This window comes from Gracilinanus agilis, chromosome 4 (genome assembly GCF_016433145.1).
Source record: "Gracilinanus agilis isolate LMUSP501 chromosome 4, AgileGrace, whole genome shotgun sequence".
Taxonomy (NCBI): domain Eukaryota; kingdom Metazoa; phylum Chordata; class Mammalia; order Didelphimorphia; family Didelphidae; genus Gracilinanus; species Gracilinanus agilis.
In genome coordinates, this window is record NC_058133.1 from 166662251 (window position 1) to 166682448 (window position 20198).

Below are 20198 nucleotides of genomic sequence, written 5' to 3' on the forward strand. Positions count from 1 at the left end.
GCCTATTAGAGAAAGTCTACCAGAGGACATTAAATCTCCCTGTCGTCATTGGGAGCCCCATGCCCCAAACGTATGACGTGAGTGCTGTGCATCAGTTTTCTGATAGTTTGATCTGAGCAAAAAGACTTCTTTAAAAAGGAAGAAATAGAAAAATAATATGGTGATTTACTCCATCCCTACTACCCCTCTCCCCAATATCACTGTTTACAAATGAACCAGTCTTAAAACTTATCCCTCCCTGTTGTACTCTCCCAACATCTAAATACCTCATTGTCACATCTCACTTTGCCACTCATTGATAAATGGGATACAATGGCAGCCTAAGTTAGGAGGGGAAGAATGGCAACCCAGCCAAAACAAGGAAATTGGAACTGTTTAGACTTAGTTTACAATCAGTGGTTATGGGCAGGAATAGACCTAGAGGTTATGACATCTAATGCTCTCATCTTACCAGTGAGAAGCAAAATGAGAGGTTATGACTTGTTTTCTTCTAGCTAAGATAAAAAGGTCACTAAGGGGATATTTGGAGGGAGCCCAAAGTTAAGACCTGCCCTTCTCAGGTCCTGATAAAAAAATTTCCATTAACTTACAGAACCCCTGCTTCTGTTTCAAAATGATTTATTAAGTTATTCCACAAGTTCTCTCTTGAGCCAATTAAGATCTAAAAAAAGTCAGGGATTTTGCTTTCCCTAATTCTATTCTCTCCTCTAGAAGGCAAGAATTCTTCCCACTAAAGCTACAGAAAAATCAAGGCAGTAACAGGCCTCAAGAGACATTAGGTTGAAGTAGCCAGAGGCAATATAAGACCTTGGCTATGTGAGTTCTTGCTTCCTCCACCTACCACCCACCCCAACATCAAAGTCAAGGATCGGCAAGCTGCAAAAGCAGCTGGTTCAAAGGTCATGATCCAGGAAGTCAAAGGACAAAGATGGTATATCCAGAGTCCATTCAGTGAAGAGTTCTGGATCATCTCAGTTCCTTAGGGCTTGGGGGTTAATGGGAGAACATCAACAGTAGGCAGGATTGGGTATCACCCCCAGAGATGTGGCTTGTAGTCAGCAGCTCGAGCATGGTCTGGGTAGTCAAGTCGACTTTCAGTGGCAGTGAACATACGCTCAGGCTCCACCAGGAACATGTAGTAAAGGTTCCACACCAACATAGAGAGCAGTGGCAGAAAGGTCAGCCCATAGCCAAAGCCCCGGAAGGATCGGCCCACTGCAAAAGTCAACCAATACACCAGCCTGGGAGAGAAAACCAGAGAATCTCATATTTGGAGGGGACTCTGCTTGAAGATCTCCAATGAGAAGTAATTCGATAACTCCTGAAGGAGCTCGTTTATTTGGATAATTCTAAATGTCAGGATGTTTTGGTTTGCCTCAAAAGAATTAAGCTCCTAAAACTCAAAACTGCATTATGACTTGGTTGGCTTGGGAGGATTTTCGGTGTGGTTCCAGCTTTTGATGCTACTACACCTCCATCTTAGCTCTGCCCCTCCACTATGATTTTGGGGACCCCCCCCCAATAAAATCTAATCTGCCTCCCTGCCTAGTTCTTGCTGGACTTTGGAAGAAAGTAGGCCTGACCTTTCTTCCACACAATAGCTCTACAAATATTTGAGGACAGCTATCATGTCTCTTTTTCTTCTCTTATCTAGGTTAAGCGTCCCCAATTCCTTATATGGTCTAGTTTTCAGTTCTCTTACCATCTTAATCACCCTGCTCTAGACTCTATTCAGCTTGACATTGTCTTTCCTAAGAGGCGGCATCCAAAACTGAACATAATACTGCATGTACCACCTAACCAGGGCAGAATACAGCTGGGTGATCACATTCTTCATTCTGGGCACAAAGTTTTTATTAATGTAGCCCAAGAACATATTATCTTTTGGCAGCTTTTTGCAGTCTCTAAAAATGCCAGGTCTTTTTCATATGATTGTTGTCCAGCCACCCAGTCCTATATTTGTAGTTTATTATTTTTTTAAAAATTCAAGGATAGGGTTTTGTTTCTATTAAATTTTATCTAAATTTCAAATAATTATACTCAATGAATATTTGAACTCCCTGAAAATCTTTAGCCAACATGTTAACTAGGCTTTCCAGTTTCAATTCATCCTCAGATTTGATTAAATATTTATGTCTTGGGTTAAACTGATGAAAAATTAGATAGAGCAGCAGGCCTGGTGTCAGAAGAACCTGGGTTCAAATATAGTCTCAAACACTAACTGTGACCTTGGGCAAGTCACTTAACTCCAATTGCCTAGCCCTTTCCACTTTTGTCTTTAAAACAGATACTGACAGAAGGTAAGGGTTTTGTTTTGTTTTGTTTTGTTTTTGTAAGTCTTTAGCCAAGGCATTGGCTCTGTTTCACATTTCTAGGAGGGCCAAGGAAAGATTGAAGGGGTACTCCACTAGAGAGAGAAAAGCAATGAAGGGATCAAGGTTTCAGGATGAAAACCATTGCCACCCCAATTCCTCATAATGTAAGTGTGGTAGGAGGTTAAGGTTAATTGAGTTGTGTCTGAGGTCATATTTGAACCCAGGACCTCCCATCTCTGGGTTTTGGCTTTCAATCCACAGAGCCACCTGGCCACCCCGTGGCATGCTACATTATTCTTGGTAAGAGACTAATAGCAAAGACAATGTATATGTCAGATTAATATACAGTGAAAAAGAAATGGATAATATTAGAATACTTCATGGAATTTCTGGGATACCCTGCATACACTGGAATCAAGTAATATATCTAGGAAGATAAGTGTCTCTGGAGCACTGGGGGCCTGGAGTAAGGAAGATCTGAATTCAAATCCAGCCTTAACTTAGGTGTGTGACCCTAGGCAAGTCACTTAAACTCTCTTTGCCTTAATCCACTAGAAAAGGAAATGGCAAACCACTCTATCTTTGCCAAGAAAGCCCCATGGACAGTATGGTCCACAAGGCTGAATGAACAAGAAGATAGTTAATACATTGGAGATAGCTCAATGGAGTTTCAAAAAGAGCTTAACAGGCTTGAATTCAAAATTTAATGGAGACAAACGTAAAGCTCTGTATTTGGGTTAAAAAATGACACAAGTAGAAGATGGAGATTATAGGAGACTTGGCTTAACAACAGTTCATGTGAAGAATGTGAGTTCAATGTGAGCTAACAATATGATATAGCAGCCAGAAAAGTGTGTTTTAAGGCTGAATTAATAGATAGACGGGATCCTGAAGAAGGGATCCTCTTCTACCATACTAGGTGTATCAAATTCATTTCAGGCAACATTTTTTTTAAATGGCATACACTGACAAACTAGAATGTATCAAAAGAAGGATGATTAAAATGGTATGGGATCTAGAAATCATCCTACATAATCATTCTTCTGAACCATTTCAATGGAGATGTTTCTCCCAGAAAAGAATACTTCCAGAAGGCATGAGAGCCCTAGTCTGCACTTTTATACCTGAACAGCTGCCACTTGAGAAAGGGAATAAATGTGTTTGCTGTCTGTCTAGAGAGGGCTTGCTGTAAAGAAGAATTTTCTAATGTTTAAAATTGTCTAGGTCTTCCCCTTCCCCAACCTTTTTATGGGTTGTACAAATGCCCAGTTCACCCCTAACTCACCGAGATATGGCGAAGAGGCCAGTGAGCAGGGGTAGCAGCTTGAGGGTATCCTGGGGCAGGTAAGTGGCAAGTACAGCCAGGTTGAAGAAATAGAGGATGAAAAGCTGGACAGACTGAGTCACGTATCGCCTGTGGATTTCAACTTCTCTCTGTTGTTCCCCAAAGGGATGAAGTGCAGAAAAACACAAGAGAGACAGGCCGTAGACGAGAAGCCCTGGATTAAGAGAGAATGGGGAAAATATGAAGGCAATGGAGAAGAAAGAAGAGGGGGAGAGACTGGGAAATGTCTCAAAAGAAAAAATAATGGGAAAGGATCAAGGAAAAGCAGAAAGATAAAAGAATAGGGCTTCTGGGAAAAGGAGCATAAAGAGATGAGGTAATGTGCCACTTGGGCACAATTGGTCCAGGGACTTGGGAAGAGTAAATGCATAGAAAGCTGGAGTGGGGATTGGGGTGCAGGGTGAATATAAACATGGAAATAGGAGGTGAGAAAGTGTTATGTGGAGGAGTCCAAAAACAGAATAAGAAAAGGGGGGGTTTAAGATCTGAATTATAAGTCAGACATGCTTGAAAGAAGTAGCACTGGAAAAGTCAAAATCTCTGTCTCATAATTTTGATGAGCCTAGATCCCATTCCTAAACATTCCCACATCCCATTTTTAGATGCCCCACTATGCCCACATTTCTAGATGCCCCACTATGCCCACACAACATGTGCTTAGAGGTGCATAGGCACACTTACACACACACACACACACACACACACACACAGAGTTTCTTTTCTGTACCAGATCAAGCTCGTTCACCCTCCCTGGAAAGCCAGACTTACCACAGTGCCCCCTGAGATGCCTATTCCCTACCCCCAAATACTCACCTAAAATTATGGGAAAAGTGGCAAATACCCCACATCGGAGTGTGTAGACAAGTCGAGAACTCATGGTGGGCAGCCGGGGCGCATCAAAAGGCAGGAAGGCATAAGCTCCATATAACAGGCAGGGGAAGAAGATAAGAGCAGCCCCAAAAGAGGCCACAGCCCTCAATCCCTCACGGCCACAGCCTCCACAACTCCTGCAGTGAGCAGGGGGTGCAACTGCTGCCTCTGCCCATTTCCGTTCAGGGGGATCTGACCGAGCAGCTCGAGGCAACAGAAAGGCTTGGCATTCACCCTCAACCTTTTTGTCACAGTGGACAATGAGTTCTTCTTGAGGCCTCCTCTCAATGCACTGTGGGTCAATTGGAACAAATGCTCGGGCTGCTTGCTCAGGCATCAGGTTAATATCTTCCTCAGCTGACTCTTCAGGCTTATGGGGCAGCTCTGTCAGAATGGGCTCTTTATCACATCCCTGCCAACCAGGGGAGTCTGGGAAGGGGGCACTGGGTTCGGGGCCAGTACCTAATGATGTTCTCACCCAGGGCAAAGTAGTAGCTTCACTGCCCACCTTGCCCATCTCATTCTCACAAGGGGCAAGCTCTTCCCCTTCTTCCTCCTCAGGTCTAAGTCCATTAGGGATGAGGGGTTGGGGTAAATTCTTCTCAAGGGTTTCTTGCCCCTTTACCTCCAGCAGAGCCAGTGTCTCGGGTTCTGTCATGCTGGGGCAATGAAGGGCCCAGATGCCTAGGTTCTGGGGAATAATACTGGATTTCTGTCACCCTGGGAAGAACAGAAGGAAAATCTGTTAAGAATCTTCTTCATCCATAAGGAGAGAGAGCATTAGGGCCAGTATTAGGGGAAAGGCTAGAGAGAATTAGGTCATTGCTCCTCTATGGTGGGCAGAGGTCCCCATACTCTCCATATATTTTGCCTGTGTCATTAAGAAGAGCACCTGAGGGAAATGGTCTGTGGGAGATATCCCTGTTTCCCTGGAAATTTAATTTAGACCCCTTCTGACTTGAAAATTATATATGTATATATAAAACCTCTTCTCCTCTAGATCTTAGGAAGCATTGTGAGTTGGAAAGAAAAGTACGGAAATTGCAGAACGTGGGGAGGGAAAATTGAAATGGAGTCACATTTTGGCATCATCTCAGCAAGGAAGGATGAGTCAGGGGGACAGAACCCAGACATTTATGCTAATCCAGGCCTCTCCCCTTCTTTCCTCCATTCCCAAAACTGTTGTGGTCACAGCCATGGCCATCCATATCTAAGAATAAATGGAGGATATGGTACCTTGAGCTCCTCCTTCTGCCTACCACCCCATGAGCTAGGAAGCCCCCCTTCCCACCCTTGTGCCCCTACTACTGCTAAGGATCTTTCCAGACATTTGGACAGCCATACCCTCTCTTTTCCCTTTGAAAATGAGATTCCCAACCTCTCTCCTTCCCAGAAAGTTCCCCCATACAGGATTATGTTGGACACCTGAGACGTGAACAGTACCCATAGAAAAAAGCCCAAGGTTTGGGGGTAGACAGGAATTCAGCCACAACTGCAACAGCCTATTCTGTCACTTGACCAACTTCCCATCTCATAGGTAAAATTTAAGGGTCCAATCTTTGTTCTCTTTGGAAATCTAATCACTGGACATTTCTTTCCTTCCTTTTCCTGTCTCTATTTTCCCTCCTCCTCTCCTCTCCCCCTTCCTTTTTTTTTTTTTTTCCAATTCCTCACCATTAACTCAAGTTTTCCATACCTCAACCGACCCCTCATACCCTGAACCCAGAAGGTCCCTTACTTTCCATCTGGAGAGATAGAAGGGAGATCCCAAGGCCCATCCGGGAAAAGAGCTGCTCCAGCTCCCCACTGGCTCTGCAGGTATATCTTCGTGTCTCCCTCCCTTTACCTGCAGCTCCAAACCTGTCTGACCAGAGCAGGTGGGGCTGGGATTAAAGGGGAAGGCCCCACCCTACAAAATCCTCCGACAGAAAAAAAGAGAAAGGGTCACTGTCCCTAAGGTGTAGGTGTGGCCACATTCAGTCTGCTTAGGAGTGGTCTATACTTGACTGGCTAGGAAAGGGCTAGCGGGGGAAGGGTTTGTGACTGTGTGCCCAAATTGGTTGGGACTGGGTGATGTTAATGTGGAATTTGTGGGTTCTGGCCTGTGAGAAGAAAAGGTTTGTTTTCCATTGCAACACTTTCCATCCTAGGACCCGGACTAAATCACAAGGATGAATAAAGGTTGGACAACAACCAAGACCTCTCACATGGGGTTTTTGTAGAAGACACAGAAATGGGGGCGTGGAATAAAAGATCGCTTCCCTTTTCCAGAAGCTTTTAAAAGAACTGGAGAGAACCCTGTTTAGCTGGGCTAAACTGGACAAAGTTAAACTGAGCTGGGCTAGGTTGGGCTGAGCAAGAAGACCAGTCAGGAATCAGAGGAATTGTGCATAAGATAACCTTTGGTTGGAGGTCATGTAACAGGAGATAAGGAGGGGGAAATCAATGTAATTAAATCATTGGAAGAAGAGGAGAGTCATCTACTTGAAACTGATCTTAAAAGCAAAAGAAAGGACTAAGTGACCACAGGAGAATACGGACACTGGCAGCCCTTCTGCTAGAGACCTGACCGGCTCTACTCTCTCGGCTTCCGCCCTCTGCATTGTCTTCTGTCCTTCCCGTTGGTTTTGTCAATAAAGTTTTTGACATTGCGTGAGAAGCTAGAAAAGTGGCCATGTTGCCCAGAGTTAGTATTGGCAACTCCCAGTCCACCGGAAGAGACAGGATCTCGCGAGATCTGGCGACAGTGAAGTCGCTAGCGTGGTGGTGCTGTTCTCGCGAGATTTGGTGGCCGGAGGAGGAGCCGTCGCGGGCAGCCGCCTCACAGCGATGGCGGCCGAGCAGGGCCGGCGGCGGTGGCGGCTGCGGCTGCGGCCGGAGACGGCGACGGTGGCGGCGGGTGGCGGGGGCTTATAACCGGGAGCCGCCCCCGGGCCCCGGGCACCATGAGCCAGGGCCCCCCCGCAGCGGAGAGCAGTGAGCCCGAGGCCAAGGTCCTGCATACTAAGCGGCTTTACCGGTGAGAGGGACCTGGGCGGGAGAGGAGGACCCACTGGGAGGGAGTTGGGGGTTGGGGGGATGGGAGGGAGGTAAAAGGCAGGCGGGGCGGGGCCGGCCACGAAGAAGGGGCGGGGACAAGTAGGTACTAATGGAGAAGGGGAGCGGAAGGTAGAATTTTGGAGGGAGATGGGAGGGGCGGGACTTTAGATCTCTGGGTTAGGGTCTAAGAGTTGGAGTTGGGATGGGGGTGGGTTGGACACGTGGAGGAAATCTAAGGTGGCTTGGGGGTGAGGACTGAGTCCTCTGAAGGAAATGGAGTAAGAAGATAAAAATAGGGTTTGGGCAGTATTGATGACAATGAGATCCTTGGGATTCCTTTTGGGGGGAAGGATTCAACCTGCAAGAGAAAACCCAGAAAGGAAAAGGGAAGTGTGAATGAGGGCAAGGGGGGCAAGACCGACACCCAATTGTGGAAGTAGGGTGTATAGAGAGAGTTTGGAAACGGGAAGGCTGTTCTATATTGGACATGGGCTTTAGGGAGGTTTAAGAAGTAATTGATGGGTGTGTTGAAGGGGGCTCCTGGATCTTTTGTTTTTTCACTCAACCTTGTGACTGATTGCACTTAACTTTGTGCTTAGTCTCTGATTTATAAAGCCACAGCTCTTGGGTCATGACTTTAGTCCTTTGCACTCAGTGAGGAGTGGGAGTGAGAGAGGGGAAGATTGGTGGGACTTTTAACCCCAGAACTGGGTCCCCTCTGGAGTCAGGAGATATGCAATGATGCTGCATTTGATGTTTTCATCCCCAGAGTGGGGTTGCTCTTTGCATGTGGTTGTGACTTTGGGGTTCAGGATGGGAGAAGGTATATCTCGAAGTTGCTTCTCAGCAAGGAAAGAGTCAAGGCTTATTGTGTCTTCAGCAAGTGGGCATTATGCCTATTTCAGCTGTGCCAGCCAGAGGGCATAGGGAGATACAAGCTGCTCCAAAAATAGTACAGTGATCAAATCCAGTAGCCTGAAGGCTCCCACCTTGAGCTGCCCCTCAGCGGTCCCTGGGTACATGAAGAGCTGATTGGGGGTGGCACGTGTGTCTCTTCCAAGCTGCCTGGTGTCAGTGCTGTCTATCACACAAAGCGTGGGCAGGCACTGGGCGACATGTCTCTAATCTCCTGCACCTGGTAGTTGTTCTGGCCTTCTTCTGAATCATCTCAGAATCTAGTCCCTTCTTAAAACCACCATCTCACAGTGCTTAAACTAATGTGTTGGCATATGCATGTCTATGGATGTTGGAGTTCTATCCTTGTGCATGTCTTCAAGCATGAGCCCTAAGACATCCAATTACCTTTCAGTATTATTTATGCATAGCAAAGGGATTTGGCAAGAGAGAATGGGGATAAGTTGTCTTTCTGAATTCTCTGTATAGAGAAAGGATTTCTTTATAACTATAAGACCTATATCTTGACTCATAATTTCTTTAAAGTAAGAAGTTACCCCAAACTAGCTGTGAGAGGATTAGTAAGCAGGGCAAGGGATATGGGATACAAAGAAAAAACAGTCTCTGCCTTCAGGGAGCTTACTGTCTGTTGGGGGAACACCAGAAATAGATAAATAAAAAATACATGCAAAAGAGAGACAAGGTAACCTTAGAGGGGAAGGTGCTAGCAGCTGGGGAAAACCAGGAAAGGCTTCCCATAATGGTCTGAGCCGAATCTTGACAGAAGCCTGAGATTTTATTTTATTTTATTTTATTTTATTTTATTTTATTTTATTTTGTTTGAGAGAGAGAGAGAGAGAGAGTGTGTGTGTGTGTGTGTGTGTGTGTGTGTGTAACATTATTGCTTTATTCAATTACTAACAGAAACAGCTACCTTTAGCTGAAACCAAAGCTTTGCCATATGCTACTCTGGGTAGCAAAACCTCTTATATTACACCCAGCATTCCCAGACACCTCTCCTACTTTCTCAGCCTTCACTGGATAAATCCATTGAATTAGACTCTTATTTAAGTAGTGGCTTTGAATTCTGGTCAGACTGGATGCATCTGAGGCTAGGATTCAACTCTGTAGACCCAGGAAAGAATTGTCAGAAGCCTGAGATTTTAAAAGACAGAAGTGAGGAAAAAACATTGTAGACATGGGGAACAACCAATGAAAAGATAGTCAAAGATGTAGCTTGTATCAGGAGCTGCAAATAGGCCAGTCTGTCTAGACACTATAGTTTGTGAAAAGGGTAATGTGTAAAAAAGACTGGAAAAGGGGCAGCTAGGTAACACAGTGGATTAGCACTAGGCCTGTAATCAGGAGGACCAGGGCAAGTCTCTTTACTCCAATTGCCTAGCTCTTGCCACTTTTCTGCCTTGGAACTGATATTTAGTATCAATTCTAAGAGAGAAGTTATGGGTTTAAAAAAAAAAAAAGACTGGATGGAAAGATGGGGAGAGGAGAGAGTTTTAAATGCCTAAAAAGATTTTATATTTTATCTTAAGAGGTAATAAGGAGTTGCTGAAGTTTACTGAATAGTAAGGTCTTGTGGGTCAGATCTTCACTTTAGAAAAATCATTTTAGCAGCTGTCTGGAAAATGGATTAGAATAAGGAAAGATGGGAGGGAGAGAAATCATTACAGAATCATTGCAATAATTCAGGCAAAAGTTTTTGAGGACCTGAACTTTGAGTTTTGAGTGAGTGAGTGGAGAAGACATATCCAATACATCTTGTAACAATAGAAACCACAAGCGTCAGCAGCTAATTGAATATGTGGAGAATGTGAGGAATCGATTGGCATCAATATTGCAAACATGAGTGACTGGTAGCATAGTATCAACTTCAACAATAAGAAAATTTGGAAAAGTAATGGGTTTAGGGAGTAATAACAATGGGTTCAGTTTTGGAGATTCCATTAAATGAGATATATATTTTGAAATGTCCAAGAACCAGTTGGTGACATAGGACTGGAGCTCAAGAGAGAGATACTGGGCCTGGATATGTAGATCTGAGAGCCATCTGCATAGAAATGATCATTGAGCCCTTATGGGATTAATGAGATCAACAAATGAGAAAGTATAAAGAGAGAAAAAAGAATCTAGGAAAGAGCCTTGGGGTACACTCATTTAGTGGGTGTAAGTATAAGATGGTAGAAAATGGATGTAACATGGATGAAAATCCAGCAAGGAACACTTAGGAGGAGTCATATAGCTAAAAGAGCCAAACGAGCAGTATTGTGAAAACCCAGAGAAGAAAATAGTACATTAGATTAAAACACATTCTTACCGAAGTGTTAGTAGTTGAGACCTTCTAGAAAGGATTACTTTTTATAGGGTTGGGTGCCTAATCTTGCTGACCGGACTTGCCTGTGTCTTTCCTTAATATTAAGATATCTCTTAGATTGTCTGTTAAAAGGCCTTGATAACCTTTTAGCTAGGTGCTAATCTGAATTGCCATTTAGGTGCCAGGCCACTGACAGACAAGTGAGGCAGGGGAGTAGAACTTGATTTGCTTAGAAGTCTGCTAGGGGAGGGGATCTTTGCCCTCCAAAGGACATGGGGAAACAGTAAAGACAGTGGCCTCTCTACATCCCAGAGGCAAGGTGGTTCAGGTAAGAGTTATTCTGCTTGTTAGTATACCATCACTCCTGGGTCCTCTGCCCTTACCATTCCTAGAGTTATTACTTGCACTGGGAATGTCTTTTCTTTGTGGCTAAGACATGATAAGTTTTCAAAGGATAGGCTCCAAGGATTCCCCAGTTTGAATAATGCTTCCCTTAACCTTTTCCCTTTTTCCTAATCCCAGTTCTTTTACCTTTACCGTGCCATACTCATATCTCAGCATTTGTCTGTCTGTCTTGTATTCTCTGCAGGGCAGTGGTGGAGGCTGTGCATCGACTTGACCTCATCCTTTGCAACAAAACTGCTTACCAAGAAGTGTTCAAACCAGAGAACATTAGCCTAAGGAACAAGTAAGCAGGGGCAACCTCCAAACAACAATTCCCAGTTCTCCTTCACTTCTTTCCCTCCCCATTTGCCTTGTTCTTTTTCTTAGTAAGCCATGTCAAATTCAGAGGTATCTTGGCAGGCTAATAAGAAAAGCTGTCATCTCTCTTACTACCCAAGATCTTTGGTTTTTCTGAAGGGAGGAAAGAGGAAACAGCTCCCAGATTTGTTTCTTACTTCATCCTTACTCTCCAAATCCCACAGATTGATAATAAGAACTACATTTGAATCCCGAGGAAGAATTATCTATATTTCTCCCTGGAAAGAAGGAGAGGAAAAAGAAAAATCAGAGAGGAAAAGAGAACAGGATGCTAGGGAGGAGAGGATGAAATTCTTATGTATCTTTTGAGACATCTGCCTTTTTGAAGTGGTGATACTCAGTACCATTTAAGACTTTCTCTGAAGTGAGAGCACAGTTATCTGGATAGTAGACATGTTGTCAAAAGCTGTCTTGTAGCCAACTCTTAGTCTCTTTGATAACCTCAAAAAGCTAATGGGTAGTTTCTTTTTCCCTTCTCTACCCTTATTCTCTCTTAGGCTTCGTGAACTCTGTGTCAAGCTTATGTTCCTGCATCCAGTGGATTATGGGAGGAAAGCAGAGGAGCTACTGTGGAGGAAGGTGTACTATGAGGTTATCCAGCTTATCAAGACCAACAAAAAGGTAAGAAGAGAGGTAGAGTTGGGGAAGAAAGGAGGAGAGGAACAGTGTCTAGGGAGGGGGAGAGTCAGTTGAAGGCTACAGAGGGTGGGATAGAGGAAATGAAAATGTCCAAAAGGTAGAGAAAAGGGCCTCTGGTAAACATACTTGGGGATGAAGAGGAAGTATTATTATTCTGGTTTTGGAGAGAGGGGAGGAAGGTAACCAGTGCTCAAGAAGAGAATTGAGGTGGAGGGATTAGAATAACGTTCTGGTTGTGGTGAGGGTAAACTTCATCCTGAGTTTTAAAACTATAGGCATATTCCCCCTATGTAAGAGGCCAGGGTGGTGGGGGGCGGTGCCCTGAGCCCTTTGCTTAGCCGGCCCCTCCCCTTCCCTGATCCACCTGCCCCCCAGCACATCCACAGCCGGAGCACCTTGGAATGTGCCTACAGGACACACCTGGTTGCTGGTATTGGCTTCTACCAGCATCTCCTCCTCTACATCCAGTCCCACTACCAGCTTGAACTGCAATGCTGCATTGACTGGACTCATGTCACCGACCCTCTAATAGGTCAGTGAGTCTCAAGGACTTCTCTTTTAGTGGGAGGTGGAATGTGGGATAAGGGAACATGTCACATAGCCTCTACAGAAATTGTATCAAAACTTGAGGGTGAATATATCTGCTGGTCTTTAAAGGTATAAGATTCTGAGGTACCAAACAAAACAAAAACAGTGATTGATGTAAAAATCTTAAGGAATAGAAGAGACTTCCTATAAGTTTTGGATGGATTGTGGCAGTCTGGCTTAGAAAGGAGGGAAGGAAAGGATGGCTTTGGGTAGCCCTAGGTCTAACAAAATATATTAATCCTTTTAAAAAAAATTTCCATCTTCTCCTAGTTAAACTTGGCCAGAGCCTTTTCCTCTACCCTGCCCCCAGGGGTCCCCTTTTTGACCTTGGGAATTATCTTCCAGTATTTCATTTTAAGAAAATTTGGAAATTACTAATAGGCATTTTCAAGATACCACAAATCTCTGCTCTGCCAACAGGTATGCTGGCCACTATAGTCCTCACCCCTTCCTATTTAACTGTTTGCTTTCCAAAGAGTAAGGCTTTCTTTTCCCTGTTCACCTCACTACTTTTCCCAGTAAAAAGAAATTGACAATCCAGACATAGCATATCAGCTTGTGAACTTTTAATAGATTGACTCTGGGACAGAAGACACTGAGAAGACTTACTAATACCTTTTGCACTTTATATCACATTTATTTCTGATTGTACACCTTCCATCTCATTCAGCAAATCTGTAAACAAAAAAAAATTTTTAACTAATAAACTAGTTCTCCAGCTTACTCGTCAAAGAATTAATTTCCTGATACTCATTCGTTCAGCTCAGTTCCCTTCCATTGAAATTTTTCTTACTTGTCCTCTTTCTCTAGCCTTCCAGCCTAAGAGGTTTGACTTCCCAAAACAGGAAGATGTATGAACAAGGGAAGGGAAATGGAGAGGGGAAGGATTATTTCTTCCTCAACTCTATGAGTTTAAAGCAACTCAAAAGGGATGAATTTGAGAACTCTCAAAGCTCAAGGAACAGTTATTGATTTTGCTCCTACCATCCCCAAATGATCCCTGGGATCAGTCTCCTCCTTGACCACATTCATCTGTTATCCATCAGCCAAGATCACCTTTCTCTAGCATAAAAGACACTTGTTTTGTCTGGCTTCCAAAACTCCAGTGGTTGCCTTCATACCTTGCCTCCAGTGTCAAGTCTTTAGTTTAGATTCCTAGAACTTCTTCAATTAAGTCCTCCTCCCACTTTTCAAATAAATGTCAATTCATTTTTAGACTTTCTGGTTCAGCGAGGCAAACCTGCTCCCATCCTTCCCCTCCCACTGCTAAACCTTCACATAGGCTGGTCCTTACCTATATTTTCCTGTTCCATCCATCCCAGCCATAGTTCAAACTCTTCCAAGAAACTTCCTCAGAATGAGTTCTCTAGATCTGTTCTCCCTAACTCCATCCTTGTTTCCTAATATTGATGTCCAAAGTACTGGCAGGATTATCCATGTTTGAGTCTCTTGTTTACTGTTCTTTGAATATGTCCCTCCCTTCCCGTCAGCCAGAAGAGTTCCCAGTGACAAATACTGCCTCCCTCTTCTGGATCTTTTCCTCTTACCTTTACTCTCTTCCCTTAGAGCCTAAGAAAGGGCTCTTACTTAAAGGGCATGGTGAAGACATTATGAGGAGATGTCAGTGAATGGACTCAAAGGGTTTCTTCTCTGTTAGGTTGCAAGAAGCCAGTATCTGCCTCAGGGAAAGAGATGGACTGGGCTCAGATGGCTTGCCACCGATGTCTGGTGTATCTGGGAGATTTGTGTAAGAATCTACATCTTTTTGTTTTCTTTTCCTTTTTGCATATTCCTTTTCTGAATAGTCATACCCTAGCCTAAGAGTCAAGCCTCTCTGCCTGGCATATTGTGCATTCTAGCAGTTTAATGGCTGATTCTACTTCTTCCCTCTGTGTGTTAACCCCATTTCCCCACTACCTTTCAATAATACAGAGAAGGTCAGTGAATGATGAGGAATAAAGGAAAGTCTATTTGAACTCTCTGGATATTAGAATTTTTCCATGGTAGGTTAGAGAAAGTTTAATTTTATATTTTATCACTTCATCACTGATGTTTCCTGTCCCTGTGAGTTACTGTGTAGGGAAAAGGTACCCACGAGCTTCCTTACTCTCAAGAGTGTCCATTAACCCTTGTCTGCTGTCTTTAGGTCAGACAGTAATTCATTAGGTTGCCAAGGCTGTTATCTGCTGTATGGATTATCTGCTACAAATGTGTAATCCTTGGCTCACTTCCTCCCCACTCCAGTGTTGTGTGTGCTTAGGGAATGTAAACTATGTAATAGAAACCTAAGCAAGGCATATTTAGGAAGATTAAATGCTCTGCTTTTTGTTTCCCATCTCTCTCCCAATTGTCCACCTCATACTCATAACCATATAATAGTATTCCAAAATCAAATAGAAATTTGGAGGACTTGGATTATTGGACCCATTCCCAAATTGGTATCGGTAATTAGGACTTGACTTTCTCTTTCACATACAAACACCTATTTTTTTGGGTCTCTCAGTAAAGGTGGTGGTAGGGTATTGAGCAACATATCAGTCACCGTGTATCAGTACTGTTTCAGGGACCCAAAGCATAGCCTGCTTTTCTGCTCAGGTTTCTTTGTCTCTTGCTGCACCTCCTCTGAATGGGTTCTGAGATGAGGGGAGGTTTCCTTTGAAAGTGAGAGACCAGCAATAACTCTCAGCTTTTTAACCATTTTCCTCTAGCCCGATATCAGAACGAATTAGCTGGTGTGGACACAGAGCAATTGGCTGAGAGATTCTATTATCAAGCCTTGTCAGTGGCTCCCCAGATAGGTAAGTGTCATTTCATTCCTGATCCAACATCATCTTACTTGTGAGAGTATTTGTAAATCCATAAACAGTTTGCAAGTTGAGTTCTCTAAAGAAAGAGATTTAATATAGATCTAGAGACTGTTCAAACTTACTTTTCCTCTTTTTCACCCTTGATCTCTATAATCTCAGTTTATGTTGATGAAATTTTCCTCCTGATATTTACTGGGCCCTGCTTGAGTTTATATCTCTTTTCGATCCTTACTTTAAAGGGAATGCAAGAGAGCAGTAGGAAGAGCTGGGACATTCATGATGCTAACTCTAAAGGAAGATTCTCTAGAAAAAGATAAATTTGGCTTGTTGCCATTGAATGGGAAGGAACAACACTTCTAACTGAAGGGATAGAAGTTACAGGAAAGATAGCCCAGACAAGGAAAATGTAGGTTGGGGTGATGAAAAAGATATAGGAGATGGGCCTGTGGACCTCTGCCTCCCCTGGAGGAAAGAGACCTGTTTATTTCTGGTATATCAGAGGACAGGAAACAGAATGGAATGCCTTAGAACACAATATAGAAAGTGAAGAGGATCAGTTTCCCAAGGGTATCACATGAAGATGGGATGCAACTGGTCCAGGATAAAAGGAGAGATAAGAGAAAGCAAGATCTAACTTCTAATTACCAAAAGAGATCCCATTCACTCCTACCCTACCTCCATTTAGTTGTCTTTCTCCAACCCCAACTTTGATTCTCAGTGGTTGCTTGGGTGTGTGTGATGTTAATTGGTCAAGGCATTCTGGCTTTAGCCTATCTGATTTCTTCCTTGCCAGGTATGCCCTTCAACCAACTGGGTACCCTGGCAGGCAGCAAGTATTATAATGTAGAAGCCATGTACTGCTATCTGAGGTGGTGAGTACCTTCCTTCTCCTCCTACAGCTCTGCTTCTGTGTGGGTAGTAAGGCATGATGTCTATACCTGCACACCCTCTCACTCACTCTTTCACTCTTCCTCCCCCCCTTTTGTTACATTGTCATATGTTACTACATAATCAGGCCATGGGGAAAAAAAAACACAAAAATATTCTATTTAAATTATATACAAGTTCAAAGTTAATGTGTTTTAGGAACCGGAATGAGTAAATTCATCATAGTTGAATAGGGAAGAGTAGCTTTCCTCTTACCATTTTTAGGTAGGGGAGCTAAAAGGAAGTAAGGCATCTTACTCTTTCAGGTTAATCTAGGAAGACATTTTGAAGGAGGCTAACTAATTAATTAATTAATTTTTGGCTTGGTATTGTCTTTTGTCGCTTATCTCCAGATCTAGAGTCTGCTAGACATGAACAGTCAAGATGAGGGCAATTTGTAGTTATTGGTGATCCTTTCCCTAAATAATGTATCTTCCCAAAATCTTAAACAAGTATCCTTTACCTTATTTCCTCCCCTGGCTTAATCAAAATATAGCTACAAAGTCTTTCTCTTCCTCAGCATCCAGTCAGAAGTGTCCTTTGAAGGGGCTTACGGGAACCTCAAACGGCTGTATGACAAGGCAGCCAAAATGTACCACCAGCTGAAGAAATGTGAGACTCGAAAACTGTCTCCTAGCAAGAAGCGGTGAGCTGAGTGGGGTTCTGTGGAGGTGAGATTACAAGGCTCTTCACTCCAGAGCCCTATAACAATTGCTGCTTGCTCCTTTTTAATTCAGGTGTAAGGACATCAAGAGGCTGCTGGTGAGCTTCATGTACCTGCAGAGCCTTCTGCAGCCCAAGAGCAGGTATGTGTAGGAGGCTGAAACCTCTGAAATTGGGCAAGAAGCTGCATTTCCCCTTCTCAATCCAGGAAGGCTCCCTGACAGGAGAGTTGGAAGGGATGGGATACACTTGACAAATTCTACCTCAGTGTGGGAAATCCTCTTCCCCTGAGCCAGAAGGGTGAGAGGGTCTCCTTTCACTTTAAGATCCTTTATCCACAGGTAGGAAGTTCTTTCTTGATGTCTAATTTTCATTCTTAGGGGAGCACAGTGGAACCTATTCCTTTCATATTTGGTTAGGTTGCCCCCTGGAAAGTAGTCCCCCTTCACTTATGGGTTGGTCTTGCCTTACACAATCTTAAAGAGTATAGGATGCCATCACCTCTCGGCCTTCTTTTGGGATTACATTCATAAAGCTCTTTTCCTCTTTCTTTTGTCATCATTGACCTGTCATCTCCATGTTCCCTGGCATCTAGCACCCTGGACTCAGAGCTGACATCACTCTGCCAGTCAGTCTTGGAGGACTTCAACCTTTGTCTCTTCTACCTGCCCTCTTCACCCAACCTCAGTCTGGCTAGTGAAGATGAGGAGGAATATGAAAATGGCTATTCTTTTCTCCCTGATCTTCTCATCTTCCGAATGGTCATCATTTGCCTCATGAGTGTTCACAGCTTAAAGAGAGCAGGTAACCATCTTGTCATCCTCCCATACCACCTTAAGCCCCTAGCTGGGCTCCAGGCTCGATGTTAGAACCCCTCTTTGCAGTAACTTGTTCTCACCCTGATACATAGCCGATAAGTCCCTTGCTTGCTGTTTCTCTACATCCCCATTGATGCTCTCCTGAGCAGAGCTCTGTAATAGAAGCTAAGAGAAGAGGAAAAGATCTTTCTCTCAAGTAGATTACAGTTAGATGAGAGTAGGAGACAGTATAACCCAAGAATAGGGCTTAGGTTCTAGCCAGCCAGAAGTCTTTCCATCCCTGCTGAGGGAATAGAGCATCATCAGGCTGAGAAGTCTTTTTTGTAGTCCAGGGAAGGGTTTGGGAAATAAGATTAAGTAGAGAGAAGGGGCCCTGGCTGCTAGAAATGACTGTGAAGGCTTACAGCAGGAGAGTATTACAATGGGCACAGATTGATAGAGTCTAATATAGGTACCAGGTAGAGCAAAAAGGAAAAGTTCGTTTTGAGGTCACAGGGTAGAGGGCATAAAATAGAGTAGGGGCTTGGGAGGATTGGGTGTGACTTCCTTTGAGAAACTGCATGTATAGGAATAGGAAAAATGAGGACCCTTGTCTCTCAAAGGATACTCCTACATGACAACCCCTAATTGCCCTTCCCTCTCAAATTTCAGGATCAAAGCAGTACAGTGCTGCCATTGCCTTCACCCTGGCTTTCTTCTCCCATCTTATCAACCACGTCAATATCCGGCTACAGGCAGAATTGGAAGAGGGAGAGAACCCTGTGCCAGCATTTCAGAGTGATGGGACAGGTGTGGGAATAGTGGGAGGGACTAGATAAGGGAGGGTAAGGTGTATACAGTTTAGAGATATCTATTTTTAAATATATAAACCTAGATCTCTATAAATATATACATATATGGAATTCAGGTATGGGTTGAACAAATAAATGTCTTTTGGCATCCCTTCCAACTGAGATTCTATAGCTTGAGTAGTTAGGGATGGGGAACTGAGGAAAAGGTGCTTTGGACAAAGGGAGAACACATCAAGCTTTATCTCAGCTAATACTGAGCTCTCCTCAGACTTTTGTTATATCACTTCTTCCCACAGATGAGCCTGAGCCCAAAGAACCACTTGAGAAGGAAGTAGAACCAGAGCCAGAGCCTCCTCCCCCAGCACCAAGAGTGAATGAGGCCAAGAAGAGTCGTAAATTCTCCCGCCTATCTTGCCTTCGTCGGCGCCGACACCATCCACCCAAGGCTGGTGATGACAGTGACCTGAGCGAAGGCTTTGACTCTGATTCAAGCCACGACTCAACCCGGGCCAGTGAAGGTTCAGACAGTGGCTCAGATAAGAGTGATGAGGGTGGGGGTACAGCTTTTGACGCAGAGACAGACTCAGAGATGAACAGCCAGGAGTCACGGTCGGACCTGGAGGACATGGAAGATGAGGAAGGAACGCGGCCTATGGCCCCAGACCCTCCTCGGACCAGGCCAGAAGCTTCTGACCCCTCCAATGGCCCCTTGGGTCCAAATGAGGCCAGTATTGCCAGTAATCTGCAAGCCATGTCCACTCAGATGTTCCAAACTAAACGCTGCTTCCGATTGGCCCCTACCTTCAGTAACATCCTTCTTCAGCCTTCTACTGAAACTCGGACCACTGCTGGTAACAGGGCCTGCATCAATGGGGACCTGGACAAACCTGAACCAGGTATTTTAAAGCCTCTTGGAGCTATCCAGCCCTGATTCTTTCCTCTGTACCAAATGAGACCTATCTCAGTGGGAGGTCTCGTTTTCTTCTGGGAGGAGGCTTATACAGAATGTACCGAAGCCTACTCTTATTTAACTATTTAACTGTAGTTCCCTGCTCTATTTCTGAGAAAGTCCTTAGTGCAATCTTGAGTCCTTTCTTCCTGTAGTAATATCCTTCTCACTCATTCTACCAACCAGAGATCTAGAATATTACTTCCTCTATTCTTTACTTTTCCTTAATTTTATGCTCTTAACTTCCAGCTCCCAACCATTTTTTTTCTTCTTGCTCCTCCCTCACTCTTGTCCCTAAGCTTAGTATTCTGTATCTTACATGTGGTAGGTATATCTGCAGCCTCTTCCAGGGGCCAGGAAAACTGATGCATAATGGGACACACTGAAGCTTGTTTCAAAGTCAGTATTGTTGAAGGAAAGCTGGTCCAGCCTGCCCTTCCTTCTAGCTCAAAGACATAGATT

General features: G+C 44.0%; 2 protein-coding genes across 4 annotated transcripts in view; one reads left to right on the plus strand and one right to left on the minus strand.

Annotated features, from left to right (window-relative positions):
• Window positions 1-33: 33 nt before the first annotated feature.
• Window positions 34-5188, minus strand: TMEM79 (transmembrane protein 79). The gene is made up of 3 exons (XM_044676797.1): window positions 4474-5188; window positions 3601-3814; window positions 34-1241 (listed from the first exon to the last, which is right to left on the minus strand). The coding sequence occupies exons 1-3, from the start codon at window positions 5186-5188 to the stop codon at window positions 1031-1033; spliced, it is 1140 nt and encodes a 379-aa protein (XP_044532732.1). The 3' UTR covers window positions 34-1030.
• Window positions 5189-7370: 2182 nt separating this feature from the next.
• The window catches only part of SMG5 (SMG5 nonsense mediated mRNA decay factor), a 32414-nt gene continuing 19586 nt past the window's right edge, over window positions 7371-20198 (plus strand). For 2 of the 3 annotated variants that reach the window (XM_044676839.1, XM_044676841.1), the window contains exons 1-12: window positions 7371-7549; window positions 11382-11480; window positions 12052-12175; window positions 12569-12725; window positions 14439-14528; window positions 15490-15579; window positions 16382-16460; window positions 17036-17161; window positions 17253-17321; window positions 17774-17982; window positions 18648-18785; window positions 19084-19683. In XM_044676839.1, coding sequence (XP_044532774.1) covers window positions 7476-7549; window positions 11382-11480; window positions 12052-12175; window positions 12569-12725; window positions 14439-14528; window positions 15490-15579; window positions 16382-16460; window positions 17036-17161; window positions 17253-17321; window positions 17774-17982; window positions 18648-18785; window positions 19084-19683 — 1855 coding nt within the window. In that variant the 5' untranslated portion in view covers window positions 7371-7475. The remainder of the gene's footprint in view (window positions 7550-11381; window positions 11481-12051; window positions 12176-12568; window positions 12726-14438; window positions 14529-15489; window positions 15580-16381; window positions 16461-17035; window positions 17162-17252; window positions 17322-17773; window positions 17983-18647; window positions 18786-19083; window positions 19684-20198) is intronic. The other variant, XM_044676840.1, reaches the window with a different exon arrangement.

Excerpts from the sequence above, each read along its gene's own strand:
- TMEM79 (XM_044676797.1), bottom strand. The coding sequence starts at position 5,188 with ATGACAGAACCCGAGACACTGGCTCTGCTGGAGGTAAAGGGGCAAGAA. Across the intron at positions 3,815-4,473 it reads CACTTTTCCCATAATTTTAG|GGCTTCTCGTCTACGGCCTG; the intron begins GTGAGTATTTGG and ends CTCTTAATCCAG. Across the intron at positions 1,242-3,600 it reads GGCCTCTTCGCCATATCTCG|GCTGGTGTATTGGTTGACTT; the intron begins GTGAGTTAGGGG and ends TTTCTCTCCCAG.